This window comes from Triplophysa dalaica, chromosome 1 (assembly GCF_015846415.1).
Source record: "Triplophysa dalaica isolate WHDGS20190420 chromosome 1, ASM1584641v1, whole genome shotgun sequence".
NCBI lineage: Eukaryota > Metazoa > Chordata > Actinopteri > Cypriniformes > Nemacheilidae > Triplophysa > Triplophysa dalaica.
The window spans coordinates 10392706-10413675 of NC_079542.1; the positions used below are offsets into that span (position 1 = coordinate 10392706).

The window sequence follows — 20970 nt, forward strand, 5'->3', positions numbered from 1 at the left end:
TAGTTTTTGATGTTCTTTGATAGAGTAAAAGAGAGGCTTTAAGCCTAAGGGTCATTTTAGCCCTCTTTACCCTAACAATGATTATTTAGATTTGCCTAAAGATTTGTGAAAAGCCCTCAAGGGGGCAATGTTGTTTAAATTTCTACCTAAAGGAAAATGGAAGGATCTTAGATGTCATAGAACTGAGGCTTGCAGAGATAATGCAATTAAAGTGTGAAGTATAAGAAAAAAAAACACAAAGTATCAGAGAAGTGTTATGCAAGAAAATAATTTATTTTAATGATATACCTTTTACCACATAGGCAAGACATACTGCAATTGATTTAGAGATCTCACACCAATTGTATAATTTCTGCTTGAGGGTGAGGTCTATATATGCAGATTTTAAAACAAGTCTGTTCAAGGATAAAATAACAAAAATATATTTTTCTCAGTATTATCTTGCCTCCCCACTCTGTCTCTTCCGTTCCCAACGCGTAAGGGTAACCTAATCATTTGTAAAGCTTTTCATGGCAATCTGTCGTACACAACTGAGAGAGCCTTTGTGCACTGGAATACTAATATCCTTTTATTATATAAAGTCTCATCTCTACCTGTGTCTAAAAGTTATGATCAACTAATGACTGCAAGGATTGATTCAAAGTTGGTTCCCATTTACTGCAACAAACTTGTTAAGGGCTAAGAAACAATCTCGCCCAATTCTTTGCCCGAATATTTTCTTCTTAGTTGGCACTTTTTTATTGTTGTGCAGCAGTTTTGTCTCTCCTCTGTGTACCAAAATTGGGTCTAGAGTGAATCCCCATCGTCTTAAGGAAAGAGGAATTGAGCAGAAATCGTTTAGCATGGGGTGGAAGAACTGTATACGAAAACGTCCACATTTGGTGAATCCCTTGCTTTTTTTAGGTCACTGTGTCAAATGCTACTAATGTGATTTTAAAGAAAATACATCTCTCTGAACGGTGTTGCATTCAAAGTAGCATATCATCAGTGTAAAAGCTGGACAGTGTATCCTCCCTCTCTGGGATTTTCATTATTGATGCACAAGGCTTTTAACAGCCCACTAAGGTACATCTCTTGTGATACATCTCTATATTTTGTTTTGCCCAAGTACTACCATCTTCCTCTCATTTCTCTTCTGTTTGTACCTGTGAGAGTAATGTTGACACCGATAGGATTAAGCACAGAGTACACAAGAGTAGTGATAAATATTATAGTAGTAAATCCTAAAAAGAGTAAAAGAAACTCTGCATACTTCTACGGAAGTGCAATACCAAGGCATTTAAAAACACAGAGGCTTCACGCCAGAGTACAAGGCAAATAAACACTGGTTGTCAGATTTTTTCATTCACTAAATATTTAAAACAAATGCCACACACTAGTTTAATGATGTAGTATTCGGTCTCTTTTTTCGTATGGTCGGAATACCTGAACGACTAGTCTCGAATGAACATTTAGAGTACGTGTTTAAGAGTCAGAACAGATTTTTGCCAAGCACTTCCTCTCCTGGACAGCTGAGGGCGCTCCGGCTCAATAGCACCGGGTTTCTGTCCACCGTCTGATTGCGACCCAGAGGAACAATCATGTGAGGAAGGGGAATGGTAAGAAGAAGCTGTTTTCGAGTGCAGCTGTCTGTTGTCTGTCTGATGGTCTCTGAAATTCCCACAATGAAGGATGACAAATTCATTTACCACAGATGACCTGCTTGAGGAAATGAGCACATTTGATCAAAGTCCACAAAGTCTTTGCTTGTTCAAATGTCGTGCAGTCCAAGCTTGCAGTGACATGGAGGGCAACCTTTAAAGTTTTTTTTTGGTTGAAATTTATAACTGATGATTTTGTCTTTTCCTAACATTCATAAACGTTCAATGTCAATGCTGGCACGAGAACAGGTCGGATGCAGCTTAGATGCATAGTCTGAAATGGACACACTGTGGAAAGCTTTGCATGATCTGGGGACTGTGGAAAGAAGATGGACATTTAAATCAGGATTCCTGTACCATCCACAAGCCTCAAAGTTTGCTCTTAATGTAAATCTCTTTAAAGAGATAATACACCCAGACCAGTAGCAATGGTGGGTTTCATGAGATGTAAAGAAACCCCTGAGAGACTGGACCCAGTCTGACCGTCAGGGTCAAACCGGTGACCAAGTCTTCTTTTCTGTAGTTAAATGTCCTGATCTTCATAACTACTATTCTGTGCAATTCCCTCATGTTCACATTTTTACAATAAATAATCACCCTATCATTTGTTGTTTTCCATTGTGCACAAGCTAAGTGATATGCTGTGTCACTTCTGGCAGTGTGGGAAGATCTATAGAGATAGAGTGGTTCAGGTGTATAGCATGATGAAGCTTCCATATGACAAATTGAATCCCCTGTGTGCTGTGAGTTTATAAAATAATAGGCAGTTTCCAAAGAATAGTCACTGATGGACATACTTCATGTCCTTGATCAAGCAGTTATGAATTTACATTTTAGTATATATCGTGTGTATATATCGTTTTGTACAGATTTAACTCAAGAAGACATTTATATGGCCTTTCATCTCTTTTGAAAAAATAAAACGCAAAGAAAATAACAAATATAGCTTTTTTTATCTTGTAAACTAGTTCATGTACTGGTGAAAGTGCTTCATTTTAGGGGTACCAGGTCCTGCTTAAAACTTCTGTGGAATGTTTCTGACTCCGGTCATACACTCTTCTGTGTGAGTTTGTGCAGTCGTTTAAAATGCAATTATCCTACTAAGACACTTTCTAGTCCACTGCTAGAAAATGGGCAGAGTAAACTTTGGCTGAGCCAAACACATAGGCAAAGCTCCATAATGACATAAACAGTCTGAAAATATTTCTTCATGTCAGTTTCTATTCAGGAGTTTCATAATCACTTCCAGAATTACAGATCTATGCCAGAATTTTGTATCATGGTGGGCTCGGTTTCCTCTATCACAGATCATACTCCATAACGTCACCGGTACAATCCGCTTCTCTTAAAACCACCAACTCAAATCCGGTTAATTTCAGACAGCTGGAGGTCCTTGAAAAATAAACCATTTCGATGGGCAGTGGAGCAAAACAGAAAACCAGCCATATTGATTGAACTGTGGTCCTCAGTGGAATCACTGGTCCTGTGAGTCTGGTTTAGGTGTGTTTGTTTCGCTCGCATCTGGTTGCAACTGTGAGAATTCGGTGACTCGTCGTGCCAGTGGGTTTGTGCTCTTTAACAACTCCATGGCAGAGACTCGGGTGCCACTGCTGGCCTTACTGCTCCTCTTCTGCAGAAGAGCCATGAAGTTTTCATTCCTTGAGCTTGACCGAGGAGTGGTCCCGAGGCCCATGGTGCGGAGGTCGGTGCTACTTTTCACAGGTGAGACCAGACACTGTCTGCTTCCGAATGAGTCGGTTGGTTCCTTCCGGCCAAGAACCTTTCTCTTTGACCTAGGATGGTAGAACATTACACATATTATGTAACTTTTTACAGGCATGATGACTTTTTATAATTATATCAATGATGTAATGTAAGAACCAAAAATTACTTTAGTCAGATAGTTAATGGATGTATTTAAATGTTTAAATGCAAATTCTGTACCTGTGTATGATGGTGAAGAGATCCTCAGTGGTATGAGTTGATGTTGGAGTGCGGACAAATACATCATCATCTGTTTCTTCACTAATGTGCAATTCGGTCTTGTCAACCGCAAAACTGTTCTCCTCCAATATTTCTGGGTCTGTGAGATTTTTAAAAAACAAATTAAACGATAATCACAACTTAACTTAATAAACAATTAATACTAACTGTCAGCTTAACTGAATATATGAAATGTTCTTTAACCTGTTTCTGTCTCTACTGGAGGTGTCTTGTATTCCATAATTTGATGAGAACCTGAATCTTTCAAACTGTTTTCTTCTAAAACCACATCATGCTCTTGATCCTCAGGGGTTTCATAGCTTTCAAGACCTTCGTGGTTTCCGTGTAGTTTTTGTGTTTTAGGATGGTCTTGACCTTCATCTTGGTAATAATGTTCCTCGATCTCAGATGGTGGAGGACCTATGGGTGACTGGGTGACACTCTCAGAAACCATTTGCTTCTCTGCACTGCCATTAGTCTGGGTGCTTGGAGAGTGCAGAAGGAGGACACTGGGTTTTTTGGGCACTGGAGGGGGTACCTTGGGTTTCTTTTTGTCTAACTCTGCTAAACAGGATATTGTCATTCTACTTGGTAGGGTCTTACTTTTATCCTCTCTTTCTGGGGTACTTGGAGATGGAAGATCTTCTTCAATGGGAATGCCATGTTCCAGGTCAAACTCGGGAAGAGGAGGGGCATGGCTGTGGAGTTTCTCTTTTGGGGATTTTCCAGATGTGCTATGTTGTGACTGACCTGTCCTTTTAGGTTTGGGCTTGCGTACAACCATGTAAATGTTTCCAACAGGCATGGGTCGGTCAACAGGGGAGGACGGAGGAGATTCAGATGCCAGGGGGGAGGATGAGGGAGATTTAAGCATTAAGTTCATGGGTCGTTTAGGTAGAGGTGGCTTCATTGCAATGGGCGGCTTAGGCTGTTTTGTGTCTGAGGGGGTGATAGGAGGACTGAGGTCTCGACTTTGCTCTTCCTCTATAATGTCAGAAGAGCCATCCGGGCTGTCCTCAAGTTCAGAGCGGCTTATTGAACGAAGGCGTATACTTCGCAAGTCTGTTGTGGTAACTACAGGGACAGATGACTGACTTGGACTCAGTTTACCTGGTTTATTGGCTGTGGAAGTGTCCGAGTGGCGTCTGCTGGCTTTAGACTTGGGTTTGACATTGAAAAGGTCCAGTTGAGTGTTTGTAGGCAGTTCAAACGAAAGACGTGAACGAGATTTATCTTTTGCAGAGGTTGCTGGGAGGGAAGATTTACGCTCTGGAATCTTTGGACGCATCTTGCAGCCAACAGGTGGAGGCCCGGTGATGACGGTGTTTGATATGGTGGGGGTAAGAGTTTCAGACTGGCTTGAGTAGCCACTGGATGGGGACATAAGGCATGGGGGCTTGAAGGGGGAAATCTTGGTCTCAGCCTCAATAGAAAGCTGGGAGGGAGATGTAGCTCGTGACGTCGAGGGAGAATTAAGGGATTCTGAGCTGCCTCGTACCTTCATGCACTCAATCACTGTGGTACCTGTGGCTGTGCTTGAGCCTGATAGCGAACGGTAGGGATCGTTGTTGGACTTCCACTCGTTAAGCGGCCAGTGAGGAGGAAAGCCAAGGTCAGCTTCCCTGTCGGGAGGCTGAGATGTATCAGAGGACGTCTCTAAGATATTGTGGGCCTGATTCGTGTCTTCTTCCGGCCTCGAAATTAAGAAATCAGGCTGGAATGAATCTTGAATATGGTGATCCCGAGGGAGAAAGAGGCTTTTGGGTCTGCCATCTCTAAAGTGAGCTACTCTGTGATAAGAGCCCAAACCACCAGCCTCCGATAGGTTTTTCATTAGAGATACACTACGTACTGGAGGTGGTGGCTTTTTCTTTGATTTCTTTAGTGAGATACTGCGCGAACGTGACCTCAGTCGAACGTCTGGAACGAAGTCTGAACCTGTAGTCACGGAAACATTATCAGTGCTGGTGCCATCTTCCGAGCTGTTGCTTGGATATAGCAGGGCATAACTCTCACCTTCTGGAACAACAGGGACAGTGTCACCTGGAGAACAGAGATTATCTGCTGAGCAAAAAGACCCAGAGTCTGTTGGCGTTGAAAGTGAGCGTTCACGGAACCTGAACATGTTGGATCTTGCTGATCTCTTCTCTTGCTCACCTTTGCCGATGCTGCTACCTGTGGTCAGAATGGAAGCTTCCCCATCAGTATCATTCAGTCGTCCTATAGCAACACCACTCCCTTGTGTGACTGTGTACATCTTGTGTCCATATGGTTCAGAGATAGAGGTGAAAGAACTGGAGTGTGACCCTGAGCTCATGGAGAGACCCGAACTGGTCTGAGATCTGGTCTGACACATCAAAGCACCTCCTTCAACTCCAGGTGCTAACATTCCAGTTTTAGATATAGGCTGCTTGGAAGCAGGGCAAGTAACCATGGCGTAGTTGTAGGAGTCATTCCAGGAAGGAGAGAATGTGGAACCTTTTGGGCCATTCCAGGAGGGACTGGGACACATCAGAGTGGCATGATCCATCATGCCTGATGGGGTTTTCGGGGATGGGGGGACACTGTGCTCCAGGTCACTTTGGGTCTTCCGAAGGGGGATATGCTGTTTACCTGTGTTCTCGGTGGTGGGCTCCAATGATCTGGGTTGAGAGGATTCAGGGGAAAAGGCACCTTGTATAAGATCTACAGCGAGAATTTTGCTGTCACCTAAGGACAAAATAAGTTTAAATTAATTAATTTAAAAAGTAGAGTAAGTGCATCATACTTAAATAAATTTAATTTAAATTCATAACATTGATGACTAAGAAAAACAGTAATCTGAGTTTGCTAAAGCCTCTGTGTGGCCCTAACAAACATTTGATTTTAGATTTACAAATTACTTATGTAGACTTCACTGATCAGTGCCCATTGTCCTTTTCCTGATTCTTTTGTTTGAGACCCTGTCTCCTATTAGATTCTGTTAGTCACCTTGGCAGTGCAGCGTGACATCAGGGCCTGCAACCACACTCCTCGGGCGGCGAATGGTTTTTGCGTTGACCGCTGAATCAGTTCTAAAGGGGGCCCGGAGTTCTCTGTGCTGTGCGGAGTGCTTATCAAAGCTCTGGCCTGAGGCAAGATATGAGATACCAGCTGTCAGACTAACTGACAGTCCTCAGTCAAATAAATTACGTTTAGTTTATGTGCAAGCTCAAAATATTATATTCGTTTTTAAACCCTTAAAATTCTGCATTATTATTCCACACATGGACTGGCTTTACCAAGCATTTTGTTATATTTATGAATGAAAGTATATTATGGATAAAGCAATAGCCAAAATGAGATAGATGGTTAGCTGGAGACTTGATCATGGTACCTGATTGATTTGAAAAAATGAAATCAGACAATGGACACTGGATAATACATTAAAACAGGTGTTGGGGGTTGAGTAAACACTAACAAATGGTTTTATATTTCTTCAATTACAAAGGGACAGTAAATGTGTAACAGTTTGCTATGTTTTACTTTTCAAGATTGAAAATGAATTGCATTGGACTGGCTGTTTAGTAATTGGAAACGGTGAAAGTGGTGGTGCTGTGAGAAATGGCCTAGCATTCAACAATGATGAAAGGAACTGAAAGTAATGTGCTAATTAAGTCCACTTCTCGCTATGTTATGTACATTGATGCCCTCTTTTTTCCTCCTTCTAAACACCCACAGAAGCCTCATTACCTCCCAACATGTGAGCTGGCTTCATTCATGAAAAAAACCTTTCCTGTTTAACCCACCCATCCTCAACAGTTCTCTCTCTCTCCCTCTCTCTCGCTTACACTGTCTGTCTCTCACTCTATGCAGCTTTTTCTGTGCTTCCTAGCTAAGTGAAGGAGGGAGAGCTGCATGTTGCCATGGCAACAGCTACCTGTTCATTATCTTTAGCGGGTGAAGAGCAGCACTACGTTGGGAATCAGACCCCAGGCTGCCTAAGAACAGCATTTACTGTGTTTACAGATCCAGCCATCTCTCTGGTGTGTCTGGGCCAAAAAGGGTAACAGAAAGCTAGCCAAGAAGGACATCTAGAGTGATGGGTGTAGGACAGCTGAGATAGTTAGAGGAAATGAAAGCAAAAGTACAATTGCAACAAGGGACGTGAGGTCTCACACGTGATGGATTGAGAGAGTAGGTAAAGGGGATTTTCAATTTTAAGTAGGCTACATTCATAAAATGCTACAAGGGTCAGAAATATTTGATCGTGTTGAAAGACAGATGCTCAAAATCTCATAAATCTCTCACTGGCTTATCCTAAAGTGCTTTTTGAGAAGTCTACTGTTTCTAAGATGTTTCTTCTAAAACCCTAGTCATCTTACATGGGTCTCTACACACTACAGAGATCTCAAGAATCTCTAAAAATGTGTCAGAATTGCCAAGATGACAGTTGAATATTTTATATTATTACTCCTCTAAGAATTAAACTCTGAGAGAGCACAATGACTGATAAATAGGGATGTGTTATGGAAATGATGATGATATGATCAGTAGAATCAAAAATTGAAGGTTTAGTTCACCCAAAAATGAAAATTCTGTCATCATTTACTCAGCCTCAGATTGTTTCAAACCTGTATAAAATGATTTATTCTGATAAACACAAAGGGATATATTTGTACGAATGTCTGTAACCAATCAGATCTCATCCCCCATTTACTGCCATATTAGGGGAAATAAATACTATGTGAGTCAGTGGGGGAAGAGATCTGTTTAGAATATATGAGGGTGAGTAAATACGACAGAATTTTCATTTTTGGGTGAACTATCCCTTTAAACTTATTTTCAATGTCTTTCCAGTTCACACTCACATCAAAAAATATTTAAAACATTTATCATTACATTAACATTTATCTAAGATACACCTTATTAATCTAAGAAGACAGAACATATGAATTATGTATTTGTTGTATTTCACTGGCAAATGTGTTCATTTTATGTCTAAGTTTCCCCCCTCAAAAAATACAGACAAAGCTGAGGGAATCTTAGCTGCACACAATAAATTATTCTCTGTGATATGCACTCATTCCATAACAAAATACTAAAATGAATCATTTTTAAAAATTCAGGTAAAAGTTGTTCATCAATACAGAGCAAAATTCTCTCATAAACATGTACAAATCTATTGAAACAACTTCAAAGAGACAAGAAGTTTTCAAGACTTCAAAAGGATAGAACCAAAATATAATGTAGAAAAAAGTCACGCTTACCTGTGATCTCAATGGGAACAAGGTGAGAAGGAGTGTGTCTGCCCAGGTGCCAGCGAGGTTTCTCTGCAACCGGGGGGCTAACTGAGGCATTCCATCCTAGAAGAGACTTCTCTGAAGCGCAAGGGTGTGGGGTCCTGCGCCCGGACCCCTAATGTTGTGGTCTCATCCTCACACACCTGCTTTCTGGCAGGCTAAAGAGAGAAAAACAAGGTTATTGTGTGTGACATAAATGCTTGCAAGATTGCTAATAATGCATACATTTTATTACATTTCTTAATTTTTTTATTTTATTTTAAAGTTTGCCTACATTTACAGCAGAACTGCTCAATGACAATAGGATCTGCTTTATTTACAAACACTCCAATTTTTATGAATGACTAATCTGTCAGGATGTGTAAACTATTAATGATTCAAACTGTCACGTTTATAGTTACATGCTCAGAACCCGGCAACAGATATTAGCCTGTAGCTGTTTTTACTCAAGGGACAAACCACATGCAAATACATCTGCAAAACATTAATGCTTTATAAGAAATTATTTTCTTGACCCACATCAGAATCCACAGAGTTTAATGTGCCCGGTAAACCTCTAAGTTAGTCAACGAGCAACTAGTTACATCAGTTTGAGAGCTAATATGACAGCCGAGAAGGTATTTACCACAAAAACAAACTCTGTCTTCTTGTTGCTGAGTGAGGAGGGGGATCGGCTGAGGGTGGTTGACGTGTCCTCAGAGCTCGGCGAGGAACAGTGTCTGAATGTCTGTCCTGTCACTCTGTTATCATACAGCTGCTCCTCAAAATCTGAGTAGACAGAGTTTTAAAGTTAGCAACAGCCCTGAGAGACATGCAATTTACAGAAATATAGTATTCGTGAAATCTCTCTCTCTCGCTCGCATTGTCTGAAATGTTCCCTAAGGCTCTTGTAAACAGTCTGATTATCATTTCATTCATTCCAAGGACTCTCCTCAAAAGCCCCCACCCCATGCTCTTGGCCACTCTAATCCCCCAAAACACTCCCTTCCATTATACACCCACATACAAACAGTTTGTCCTTCACTTATCCAGGCCTCTTAACCCTTACTATTGAGTTATATGTTTGTGTGTACAGGTTTGTATACTTCCCACTTATAAACTTAACTGGTTGTGTATATGAGTGATTTGCAATAGTGTTAAAGAAAGGGATATGCTCCCTCCATTGCCAAAATGGGATGCCACACTCTTAGAGTTGTGGTTGCCTAGCAATGGTGGGCCGTCTAAGACAATGGCATACCTCCGGAGTCAACAATAGCCCCAAGCCGAAGTTTAACCTCATAGAGTCGAGTCCTCTTCACATGCTGTGCCAGTGCGTAAAAAAGCCCAAGAACTAAAATCCCTGACCGCATGAAAAAAGAGTCCACGGCAAAACTACATCCTACAGCTGTGCATTGACTTCTGAATATGTTTTGGCATTTTTTATCATGCTGAAGGTCTGGAGACACTTCTGTTATTTATATTTGACCAGATGGCTTTCGAATTAGCACATTAATGAGTACTCCTTACTTAGATCTCAAATTAACTCAACACTTAAGCTGGATGGACTGCCAAAATACAAGGACCAAACTATACGTGCATGAATACAAAAAATGGTGCAATTTTCAAATGCATTTTGAAGATTAATTCACCGCAGCTGTAACAAGACCAATCTCACTCTGGTAAATGAAATGCATTTTAAAGAAAAACACAAAGCAAATTCTTCAATAAAAACAACTATCCTCCCTTCTCTAAACCTCTGTCTCATTACAACAAACCCTTACAATACCAGCTTATATAGCTCAGCAAAGTCACTCAAGAGTTAATAAAAGGTTCTTTGCAGTGCAGTTTAGGGTGTTATATTCATGCAAACTTTAGCAAGTTCTAACCAAAAGAGAAGAAAGTGAATTGGAAAGTTTGAACTCACCAGAATAGTTCATACAAGCGCCCTAGGAAGCCCTGCGGAAGGCTCAGCTTCAAAGACCAATGTCAATACTTCAAAGATGTATGAGAGAGGGCACCAGAAAGCAACACCAAAGTGAGATGTGTGTTTGTGTGAAGGTATTTGAGACACACCCTCCCCTCCTTCACAGTCAGCAAAACTAATGGGACTAATTCCTATCAGCCAACCAAACGGCTTGCCTAAACAACATGAAAACCACTCAAGCGTGTAGGATTCCATAGTGGTCGTGAACAACCTCAATGCCTCCCCTAACAAGATACATGATGAAAAAAAACATTTATTAAATATAGGTCACTCCTTGTCTTGTGAATAGAGGAGAATTCAATGGAAGAGTAACAATGAACCTTTTCTATTCTTTTTGGACAGTTTGTTTCTGGTCTATTTTTTATATTAGTTTATTTTGTTATTATTGAAAGAAAATTATTTTTCTGAACTGGGTGCTAGGTATTATGGGTTACAAAAACAATAACTATTTCAAAAAATATATTAATTGAAATCAAGTATGATATCGGCCTATATATTATTTGAAAACTAACAAAAATGTTGTCTCCGCAACTGTTTCAGCAAACTAAAATAAGTTCAAGTTGAGGCACTAAATTTTTTTAATTATAACTAAAATACAATTTTATTCAAATTTTATAGCAATATACATTTTTTTGTAATAAAATGGAAACAAAATAGCAAAAATTGCTATTTTTTTATCTTTTTTTTAATTTAAAATATGAGTAAAACTAAACAAAGAAACAAACAAAATGAGAAAAGCACATAAAATACCTACAACAATTAACTAAAATCTTTAAATAATGATAATATGGATAAATTAAAATAATCTACAATACTACACTAAATCTGATTGGTAGGATGCACGGTTTTTAACATGTCATGCAGTAACTTTGTGTATTAGCTTGACAATTATGGAAGCTTAATAGCTTCAGTATTGTTGAGCCCTTTATTTTGCTAACATAATATGACTAAACAATTTACAGATGCATGCAGAAACGAGTGTCAAGGGGGTCGCACACCGGATGCGGAAGCGCAGCGTCGCGTCTAGGACAACTTTTTCAATGCTATTGTGGTAGAATCGAGAGGTTTTCTGTATTAATGCGCTGTTTTTCTGTTATTCCCAAACAGAAAAATACATCTTCCAGCTTATGGTTAAGTCAGTGTGTATATTAATGATGATTTCAGGAAAAAGAACATCTAATTTAATGTTACATTAAGCGTGGCGCGTTGTTTCGCTGCAGAACTCAGAACAGAGTCCTGAGTTGTAGCATAGCGCCGCCGACAAACGCGGAATGGCGACGCCGGTGTGTGTACACTCACAGAAAACAATATGTTCATTTTTACAAACCGTAGCGCGATGCTGCGCGGCGCATCCGCATCCGGTGTGTGCGACGCCCTTTACTTTCACAAACATTTCTGGCATATACAAACACAATAGAAGCTACAAAATATATTTTCAGTATTCAAACACTTCTCTTTGGCATATATTCATGGGCTCTGTAGTCAAATGCCCTTCAGCAGTTCAATGGGCTGCTGAGGACACCAAGAAAAACAGGCAATTAGGCACAATGTAACAACACTTTTGTTTGAATTTTATTTGCTTTCTAGCGAGAACAACTCCTTTGTTTACTACAGTGCTAATTATATTAAAAATTACCAAAATTTCATTTCAAATCAGAGGGAATATTGGTTTATCTGGTCAACTTTTTAGACATATTTTTACGTTTAAACTGGTCTAACAGCCCCCAAACACACTCAAAATAGAATATTTGCTTTCATTTCAAAATAGTAGACAGGCATATTCATAGGCAAATTGCTGTTTATTCACATAGCACACGTTTATAAACACTGACCACCCACTCAGTGATGTTTGAGCAACAGCTGCCCAGTCGATCTGATACTCAGCTTCAACAAGAATAGCCTCCCTACATCATAAATACATCATACTGTATGTCATATCAAAAAAAGGAAAGAGAGGGGATATTCAACCTGTACAGTCAAACAAATGCACAGCGTCGGGAGTCATAAGGAACGATGCAACCATTCAGTGAGAAATTAAATGAACACAAAAGGCGATACTGTTTAGCAATCCGAATTAAATGGATCATGAACAAAAGTATGATTCAGAGATAGAGAGAAACGAGAGAGACAGGAGAGGGAAAACAAGAGGATGCTCGGAGGAACAGAAAGACAAATACAGCCTCTTACACACGCACTGGGAAACACGGACAGGGAATGGAAGAGGAAGATATTCGCAGACATAAACGCACACCCACATGCAGAAAAAATGAAAACACAGGATCCAGACAGACGATCGTGCTGTGGGATCCAACAAGCCAGCGACGCGATCTCTCGTGGTACCAAAACACACAGGCAAACAGCCTGCAGCTGACTCTCCTACCTTGCAGTATACTCTGTAGATTCAGCTGAGCCTCCTGGTGCAGTTCCTGCACGCACTCCGGCCTACTCCACGAGCCGAACACATTCACATGCTGTTGCCATGACGATTGGAAGTGGACCGCTCGTTTGCTCTCGGAGTCCAAGTTGGTGGTGGCTGGCAGAGAGAGAGAGAAAGAGGGAGGGGAGAAAAATGAGAGATGCAGATAAAGAGAGAGAGAGATGCAGAAAAGAGGGAGGGGAAAGAAAAAGATACATAAATATAAACTGATCAAAATCTGAATCTCACTTTATATATTTGAACACCACAACAGTAGAGAGGCGGAAACATCTTATGGAGGTTGTGCATGCTTGCTTTACAATCGAAGGGCTGTGATTTGATCATTATAACGTTTAATTCGTTACACCAATGACATGTTTTACTGTTATCACAAACAGGACAAACTAGACAAATTGAGGTAGACGGCCAACAGAGCTGATGTGTCAGTATTGATCAGTGTTTGAGCTTTGATAGAACAGAAAGTGATATTTAGATACTGCACAAAGCTGCTTTGTATTGTTTTGTTGATTAAAACGAAATCATTAATAATGACTGTTTTATAAATATTACTCAGATTCTCAGAGGTTTACCGAATGACATAAGAATTTAAGGTCTTAATGTAAAGATGTGTACAAAGTTAATATCTATCCTATAAGTATAAACGTGTATACCAACAACAAGTCTTGTACATAAAGCAGAGAAACCGAAAAAGACACAGATTAAAAAAAGAGCGCTCTCTCATCTCCCAAGAGGTTAACTGAGCACACTTAATTACAACTTCAGTACTAGTTCTCTAAAAGGAAATTAATATGCTACTTTTCCCTCTTATGTAACTCAACTAATTTTGAAAGTATAAAAATAGATAGAATTCAAAGAACAGCTTGAAATGTTGAGCATTAAGACAACCAAAAGTGTTCTGTGAGGGGCTGTGTTGAGAAAATGAGAAATGTAAAAATGACTGTACTTGTTGGACTAGGCTGATGTGTCCTGAGCCAAACACATGTTAATAGAAAGCAATGTGCTAGACATGCAACCCTACACAATGTCTAAAATGGTCAAAACAAACTTTCAAGGTTCTCACTATTATATCTATTATAAAATCTTATCTTTTTATATTTTCTATGAATCTTTCTATATTCAATCACAAACAGGTGATACTCTTATTGTAATAATCCCAATGTAATCACTCTCATTAGTGACTAACAAATTTGCGCGAGTTGAATCTTTAAACCAGAGAATATTAAACATGGCACACTAAGTGGTACCAAGCTCCCGACATTCTAACTTTAATGATGGTGACAATGTGGCTATTTTGAGGTCCCTGGATATAGAAGCCATTTGACTTCTATATAAGCAAACTTAGCTTGCCATATTGGCCATTATCATGCCAGATGACATCTTTCATGATCTGCATGCTGCCCTGTGCATATTACAGTTATAGCTGCAACAAGACAAAATGCATTTATTTGTTCAAATAACACAGTCACCAAGAGAAACAACCAGACTGCTGCAGTTAACCCACTTCTACCTCATTAAGTTGTTATGGTGCGGAATGTGTCTGGAGGATGTTTGTTGGACCTGTGTGCTACTCTAACAATATCACATAAACAGCAGCAATATGGCAGATAGAAAGATGTGAAAAATATTGAGAACTAAATTAATAGCAATCTACAATATAAATAAAATAAAATATGTGAGATTCGTTGGAGTTAGAATTCAGATTCAGTGGAGTTCAAATTCAGACATTACATAAAATGTGCTTTTAGATTTATTTCTGTGAGAAGTGGCCTCAGCAATATCACATGTCTCTTCTAGAGTTTCAAAGGCGATGTCAAAGTCTTCGATCCTAAGATCCTAAGTTTTATCAAAGATTTCAATATGAACTTTCTCATCCAAGTCAAGTGTACCTTATCAATTATACTTATTCTATTTTACTGTAATTCAGCTCTAGTCTAGTCTAGTTAAGAATTGTCTAATATCTATTTTATTTCTCTATGGAATGCTTATACATTAAAAACTATATAGTGTATATCATTTGATGAAAGATGCACCCACAACTCATAAGATGATGAAAGGTAAGTGTGCTATGTATTTCTATCATTTATCCCCAAACACTAGAGGATGTCTACCAGACCTCCTTTCCTCTATTCATATTCTTGACTGCTTCCCCCTGTCATGCATAAGGTGTGGGAAATGTCCTATTGGGCAATTAAAATGTGCTGAAATAGTGGGATTATAATATCTAGTCCTATTAAGCAAATCAGTCATTGACTAACTAAAAAGCAAACTTTGAGCAAATGTTGGGTCTATGATATGTAAAGATTCATACTGTACATTCTCAAAATGAGGTGATAATTCTTAAAGGGGTCAAAAGACATGGCTAAATCGAATATTATCATTTGTTTAAGATGTAATGTAATGTGTACACACGTTTTAAAGTTAAAAAACGCTGTATTTTCCACATACTGTGCATGTTTGTATCTCACTTTGCCCCGCCTCTCTGAAACTCGCTGATTTTTCCATGCTCATTGTTTTGAAAAGCGAGGTGTGCTGTGGCCAGTTGGTTAGTGCGTAGAGATTGGTTGAATACTAGAGCGTTTCGCGTAAATGTAACGCCTCTTACCATATTCGGAACATCGGGTTACAAAGCAAATGTACTTACAGGTGATAAAATGTCATCGGTACTTCCTTATATCAATTCGACCCCAAATCTGATACGGAAAATGAACACTATCAAGCCGATCAAAACATAGTCAAGTCATACCATGAAATGACGTACATTCGTGGGGGTGTGGTTACATGAGGCGTTTCGGGAAGGTCTGGTTGAGCAATCACTTTTAGATAGAATGCATCCTTTGTTTCAACACTTTCATTTTTGCAATTTTACGTGTCTAATACATGCATGGGCAACCAGGCATTCGTGCCACATGACCCCTTTAACACACTATTTGTGTAATGCATTTTAAAACATTATGTGTTGATTTTACATTTAAATGTATGCATTTGGCAGACGCTTTTATCCAAAGTGACTTGCATTGCATTGAACTATACATTTGTTTCTAAGTATTCTAATATTCTAAGCAAGTTTTTTGAACACACTCAACATCAGACAGTCAAACATTCAGAATTTTTTAAGAGATCTGATTAAAGTGTATATATTATACATATCAGTATACATTTTAGACTGACTTCCTTACATATTCTCTATCCTGCTGATGCTGGGAGCTTTGATAAGTAATTCCCTTTTTCTTCTGATATTTACACATTTTATCAGCGGAGCTGGACCGGGTTGTTTACTTTGCACATGGGGATTGAAATTTAAGTGCCGTGTTTAGAAACAAGCTGAAGGAAGCTGACACAGATCCAATAAGTACTTCCAAAATGGTGTCAGTGTCCCTCACCAGCCCATATCGGATTGCACAATTTTTTCACATGTATGCAGGAATTAAATTGTGTTTTTGCTCTGTGATCGTACAGAGAGTGCCGCCAAAAGCAATTACTTTCAGAGTATAATTCTAGTGACATGAATCCCAATTCAAACTCTCTTTCTGCCCCTCCCTCTCTCCCTTCAGTGATGTGTGAGATTGAAGCGTTTCCACCCAGTCAAGCAGGACTGCAGCCCATGATGGGGTTTTTACTGGGTGCACATAGAGAACGCATAGCAGCACAATAGTTATCGCTTATCCGAAGATGTCCAACAGAGTTAAGAGATGGCACATGTCAATATTACCACCACATCTGGACGAGCACCAACAAAAAGCTGTGAAACACTAACCAAAGTGACTCATAGCAGCAGATGTTGTGTTTCGAGCAAAACCAATCCCAGTCCTCAAAGTGATCACATAAAACAGACGCTTAATGAATTTAATCAATCAGCTAATGATGAAAACACTAACTCCTCTGTCAGCTGTCACGGCTACACGTAAATATTCAGCCGAGGGTTGGAAACTGGGATCTATGTTGAACTTCTCTCCATAGTAACTGTATGTGTAGTGTGAAGTTTTAACCATTACTTTTATATACTGTAAAGCAAGTTCAATTTGCAGGAAAATGTATACTATTCTTTACAAAGAACTGATGATCATGCAGTGTATTTTGCACCGAAGCATCATCTGGGGCCAGGCCCCTAGAGATTGTGCCAGCGCTCATAACCACAAACATCTCTGTCCCAATTGTGACCGTCACACAAGACAGCACACACAGATTCCATCACACCGCCTCCATTACAACTGTTTTCCACTGAAACATGCCGTTGAGTGAATGAGACTGTGATGTGTTTGCATATGCGGCAGTGTTGGGTCCCAGCAGTGCTGACTATAGTGAGTGCTGCTTCCTCATGGCCTGCTCTGCACTCCCTCACCTCTCCCCGTCTGTTTCCTCTGGTGCCAGTGTGTGTGTGAATGACAAGTGCTGAAAGGCAGACTGTTTGTGAAAGTGTCTATTTGTCACAATGGCTTATAAACACAAACACACACATGTGTTCACACGCCTTACCTTACACACAGAGGAAATGTGTATGGGGAAAGAAATGTGACCATTGGCCTTTTGGAGTTCATCATCCTCCACCACCCCTCCTGTCTTATCCATTTCCATCCACTCATTCGCCCCTTTTGTTCCTCTGCTTTGGGTCTACCCACCCAAAGCAAAGCCAGAGACAACACGGAACAGATAAGGTTTATTATAGGTCTATATATAAAACCCTACATTAATATTCAAGTTTGTAATTTCTGTGCCACTATCACCAATGAAATGGAGTATCGCAGAGATGATGTATTTTTGTAGGCAAACCCCAAAGTTAGCGCCGCACCAGTTCACTTGACCGAAACACTACGCATTTTTCCCCTAGACTTCTGGAAGATCTAAGAAAAATAGGATCCGTGATTAATAAAGGTTCATGATGTTTACACGTTTTGTCTGTCAAGATAATCTTTACAAATTAACACAACATTTGTTACTTTTGAAGCTGAAATACAATCACCAGAAGTAAAAAGCAAATATGAGCCTATAAACATCACCATCAAGCCTCTGACAACTTTTTCAAACTTTATTAAAAACGTGTTCCCTGGTAAGTAAATACTCTGTGAATGAATTTTAAAGACGTGTGCCCATGTTGCATTGTTTGTGAGATTTAAATGTGCAATGATGTCTAACGTCCCCACCAAAGGGAGTAGTAGCTTAATTAAAGAGCTTTAAAAAATCCAGAATGGGTAATAACTTGTGTGTTTTATGTCATAGATTAAAATGTGAAAATATTCAGAGGCCACAGACCTTGTTAACCAAAAATCCATTCAAAACTTTTGGCCGATGGAACTGGAAGTGTTAAGGAACTGGAAGTATTTCCAGAATGATGTCCTTGTCATCCAACAGTCCTGTCCCAAACTTACATTGAATATATTCAAACACCTTTTATATCACTAGAATGAAACACAAATCTACAGCAGGCCTACAGAAGTTGAGCAAAGCATGACAGGAAAAGAAATTGTGCACTTCACCTTGTAAAATGTCTAATAACAGAACAGCAGGATCAGATCACACATGTACAGAAAGTGTCTCCCACAGGTCCACTTCTCAAGGAAAATCCTCCGAAGACATACACCAGAGAGCTCCAAGTCAGTTCTTGGCGTGTGTGGGCTCTAAATGCCTCATTTAAAAATGAAGGGCAAGAGCAGTTTTTCCTAGAAAAAACAATGACCTCATGCTATAAATGTTGCAAACTTTTGTCCAATTTTCCCTTTAATACATGTTTGGTACTGGCTGATAGATCTTACTGTGATAGACTCATACTAGAGTACCAGCAAAGATAAATCTGTTGCTTACAGCGCTTAGACCCATGCTAGATATAGCTCTTGTTGGTGATGCCATTGATATAAGGAATGAGGAATATCTCTCAGGAAAATTGGCTATCATTAACATAACTAACTTGGACTGTGAATTATATGAAAGTCATGAATCATTTAAAATTCTCAATTAAATACATGTAAAGGTAGACGTCTAGATGTTTTGTTGGGACTGGCTGATGTAAACTCCATGTTCCTATGCTGTATTTACACGGAAATCTTGAACAATCTCATAGGAAGGCATTATTATGATGTCATTTGTTGCCCCGGTTTATTTTGGCTCTGGATTCTGCAGTATCCGTAAACCAGACTTCACAGTGGGCAACAAATCCCAGCCTTCTATTAGATCTCACACACACCACATTTAAAGGCTTTCTTGTTGACAGCAGGATCTGGCATGCTGTATTCGCTTAAAGGCAGCATGCTCTATCAATTTGAAAAACGTATTCAGAGAATTAATATTAGTATGTGTATGTGTGCGTAATTTTTTTCATGCCACACTTGGGATCTACACGGAAAGAAGTCTAGAGTAAAAACTCAAAACCTTTAATGACAAATGCATACACTGCAGGGGCCTGGAGAAACCTTAACTAATAGAAGAATCCAATAAGAGCCTCTTTTATGTTATTCATGCAAGAACACAAGAGTATTCATAAAAAACAGCAGGACAGGGACAAACAGAATTAACTTCAGGGGATGCTTTGTTACAACATTACAAAGTAAGAAAACATTCATCTCCTATGAAGGAACTATAGTAAAATGATTCCTGTGCAGAACAAGGGTTAAATCTAGAGCTTTAAATGAAAATGAGTGGAAAGATTCAGGTGTAAACATGGAAAACAGAATTATAATTTAGACTAAATATTCTCAACACTCTGTTTTAATAAAACACACACACATAAGGGATAATGTAGATTCAGCGTGTCATCTAAATAAACCCTTGTATCACCCTAATGGGGTTTAGATTGCGATGAGAGCAAAAATGACTGGCTGACTGTACATTATGCCACCTCTTATACAACCAAATAAGTAAATAAATAGAATTGAGTTAAAACTATTTCCTTATATGAGAAGAGACTGCTGAATGATAAGAGTAAGACATTAAAATAAACTGCTATGTAAGAAATCGCAAGATGTTATTTATGCAGTTTGGAGGTCATTATAAAAAATAGGTCAGCAAAAAACAGTTAGAATTTTGTATCAAAGAAAACACCAATTACTAATCTAACATAGATGCTCACATACACACTTACACACATACCCCCTAACAAAACAAACAAACAGACACCCAATAAAGAAAAATACACCAATCGCGTTCCAGATTACTTCTTGACCTATTGTCGCAACAACAGTCTTGACAGGAAACTGCACTTCATCCACTTCCTGTCACACCAGACAGACGCCGTGATGAAAAGAGACCTTGTAGGTGCAGATGAATGAGTGTAACTAGAGAAGTAAGCAAGATGTCAGCTAGTTCCTTTCGGAAGTACTCATAATGTGCAGCTCAAGTAGAGCGATACCCTTCAGCTCCACAACATGAGCTCACACACAGGCAAAGTCTTGGACTACTCAGGTCTAATGCTCTGCAGGTTATCTTTTGCGATTTAGGCATCTAAAGTTTGTTCAACATAAAAGGAAGATTTCTGCCCATACACCAACCTTTAAGAGGATAGATAAATGGACCCTTATAAAGGTCAAAGAAAAAAGGAACTCCTTTGGAGATCCTTCCTGCTCAGGAAGAAACGCAAATGGGTGGAATGGGTGAATCTGACCTATTTCTTAGATATACAGAGAAAGTATGTTATAGGAAAACCCTAAGGTTTCTGCTTCACTTAAAAATGACCATGCCATTATTCTTTTTTAATATCTC

The 20970-nt window shown here is 39.3% G+C and overlaps 1 protein-coding gene across 1 annotated transcript in view; it reads right to left on the reverse strand.

Annotated features, from left to right (window-relative positions):
* Nucleotides 1-252: 252 nt before the first annotated feature.
* Nucleotides 253-20970, reverse strand: part of nhsl2 (NHS-like 2) — a 56548-nt gene continuing 35830 nt past the window's right edge. The window contains 8 exon segments of the mRNA XM_056747687.1: nucleotides 253-3433; nucleotides 3585-3723; nucleotides 3828-6332; nucleotides 6594-6731; nucleotides 8852-8975; nucleotides 8977-9042; nucleotides 9510-9652; nucleotides 13228-13380. Coding sequence (XP_056603665.1) covers nucleotides 3115-3433; nucleotides 3585-3723; nucleotides 3828-6332; nucleotides 6594-6731; nucleotides 8852-8975; nucleotides 8977-9042; nucleotides 9510-9652; nucleotides 13228-13380 — 3587 coding nt within the window. The 3' untranslated portion in view covers nucleotides 253-3114.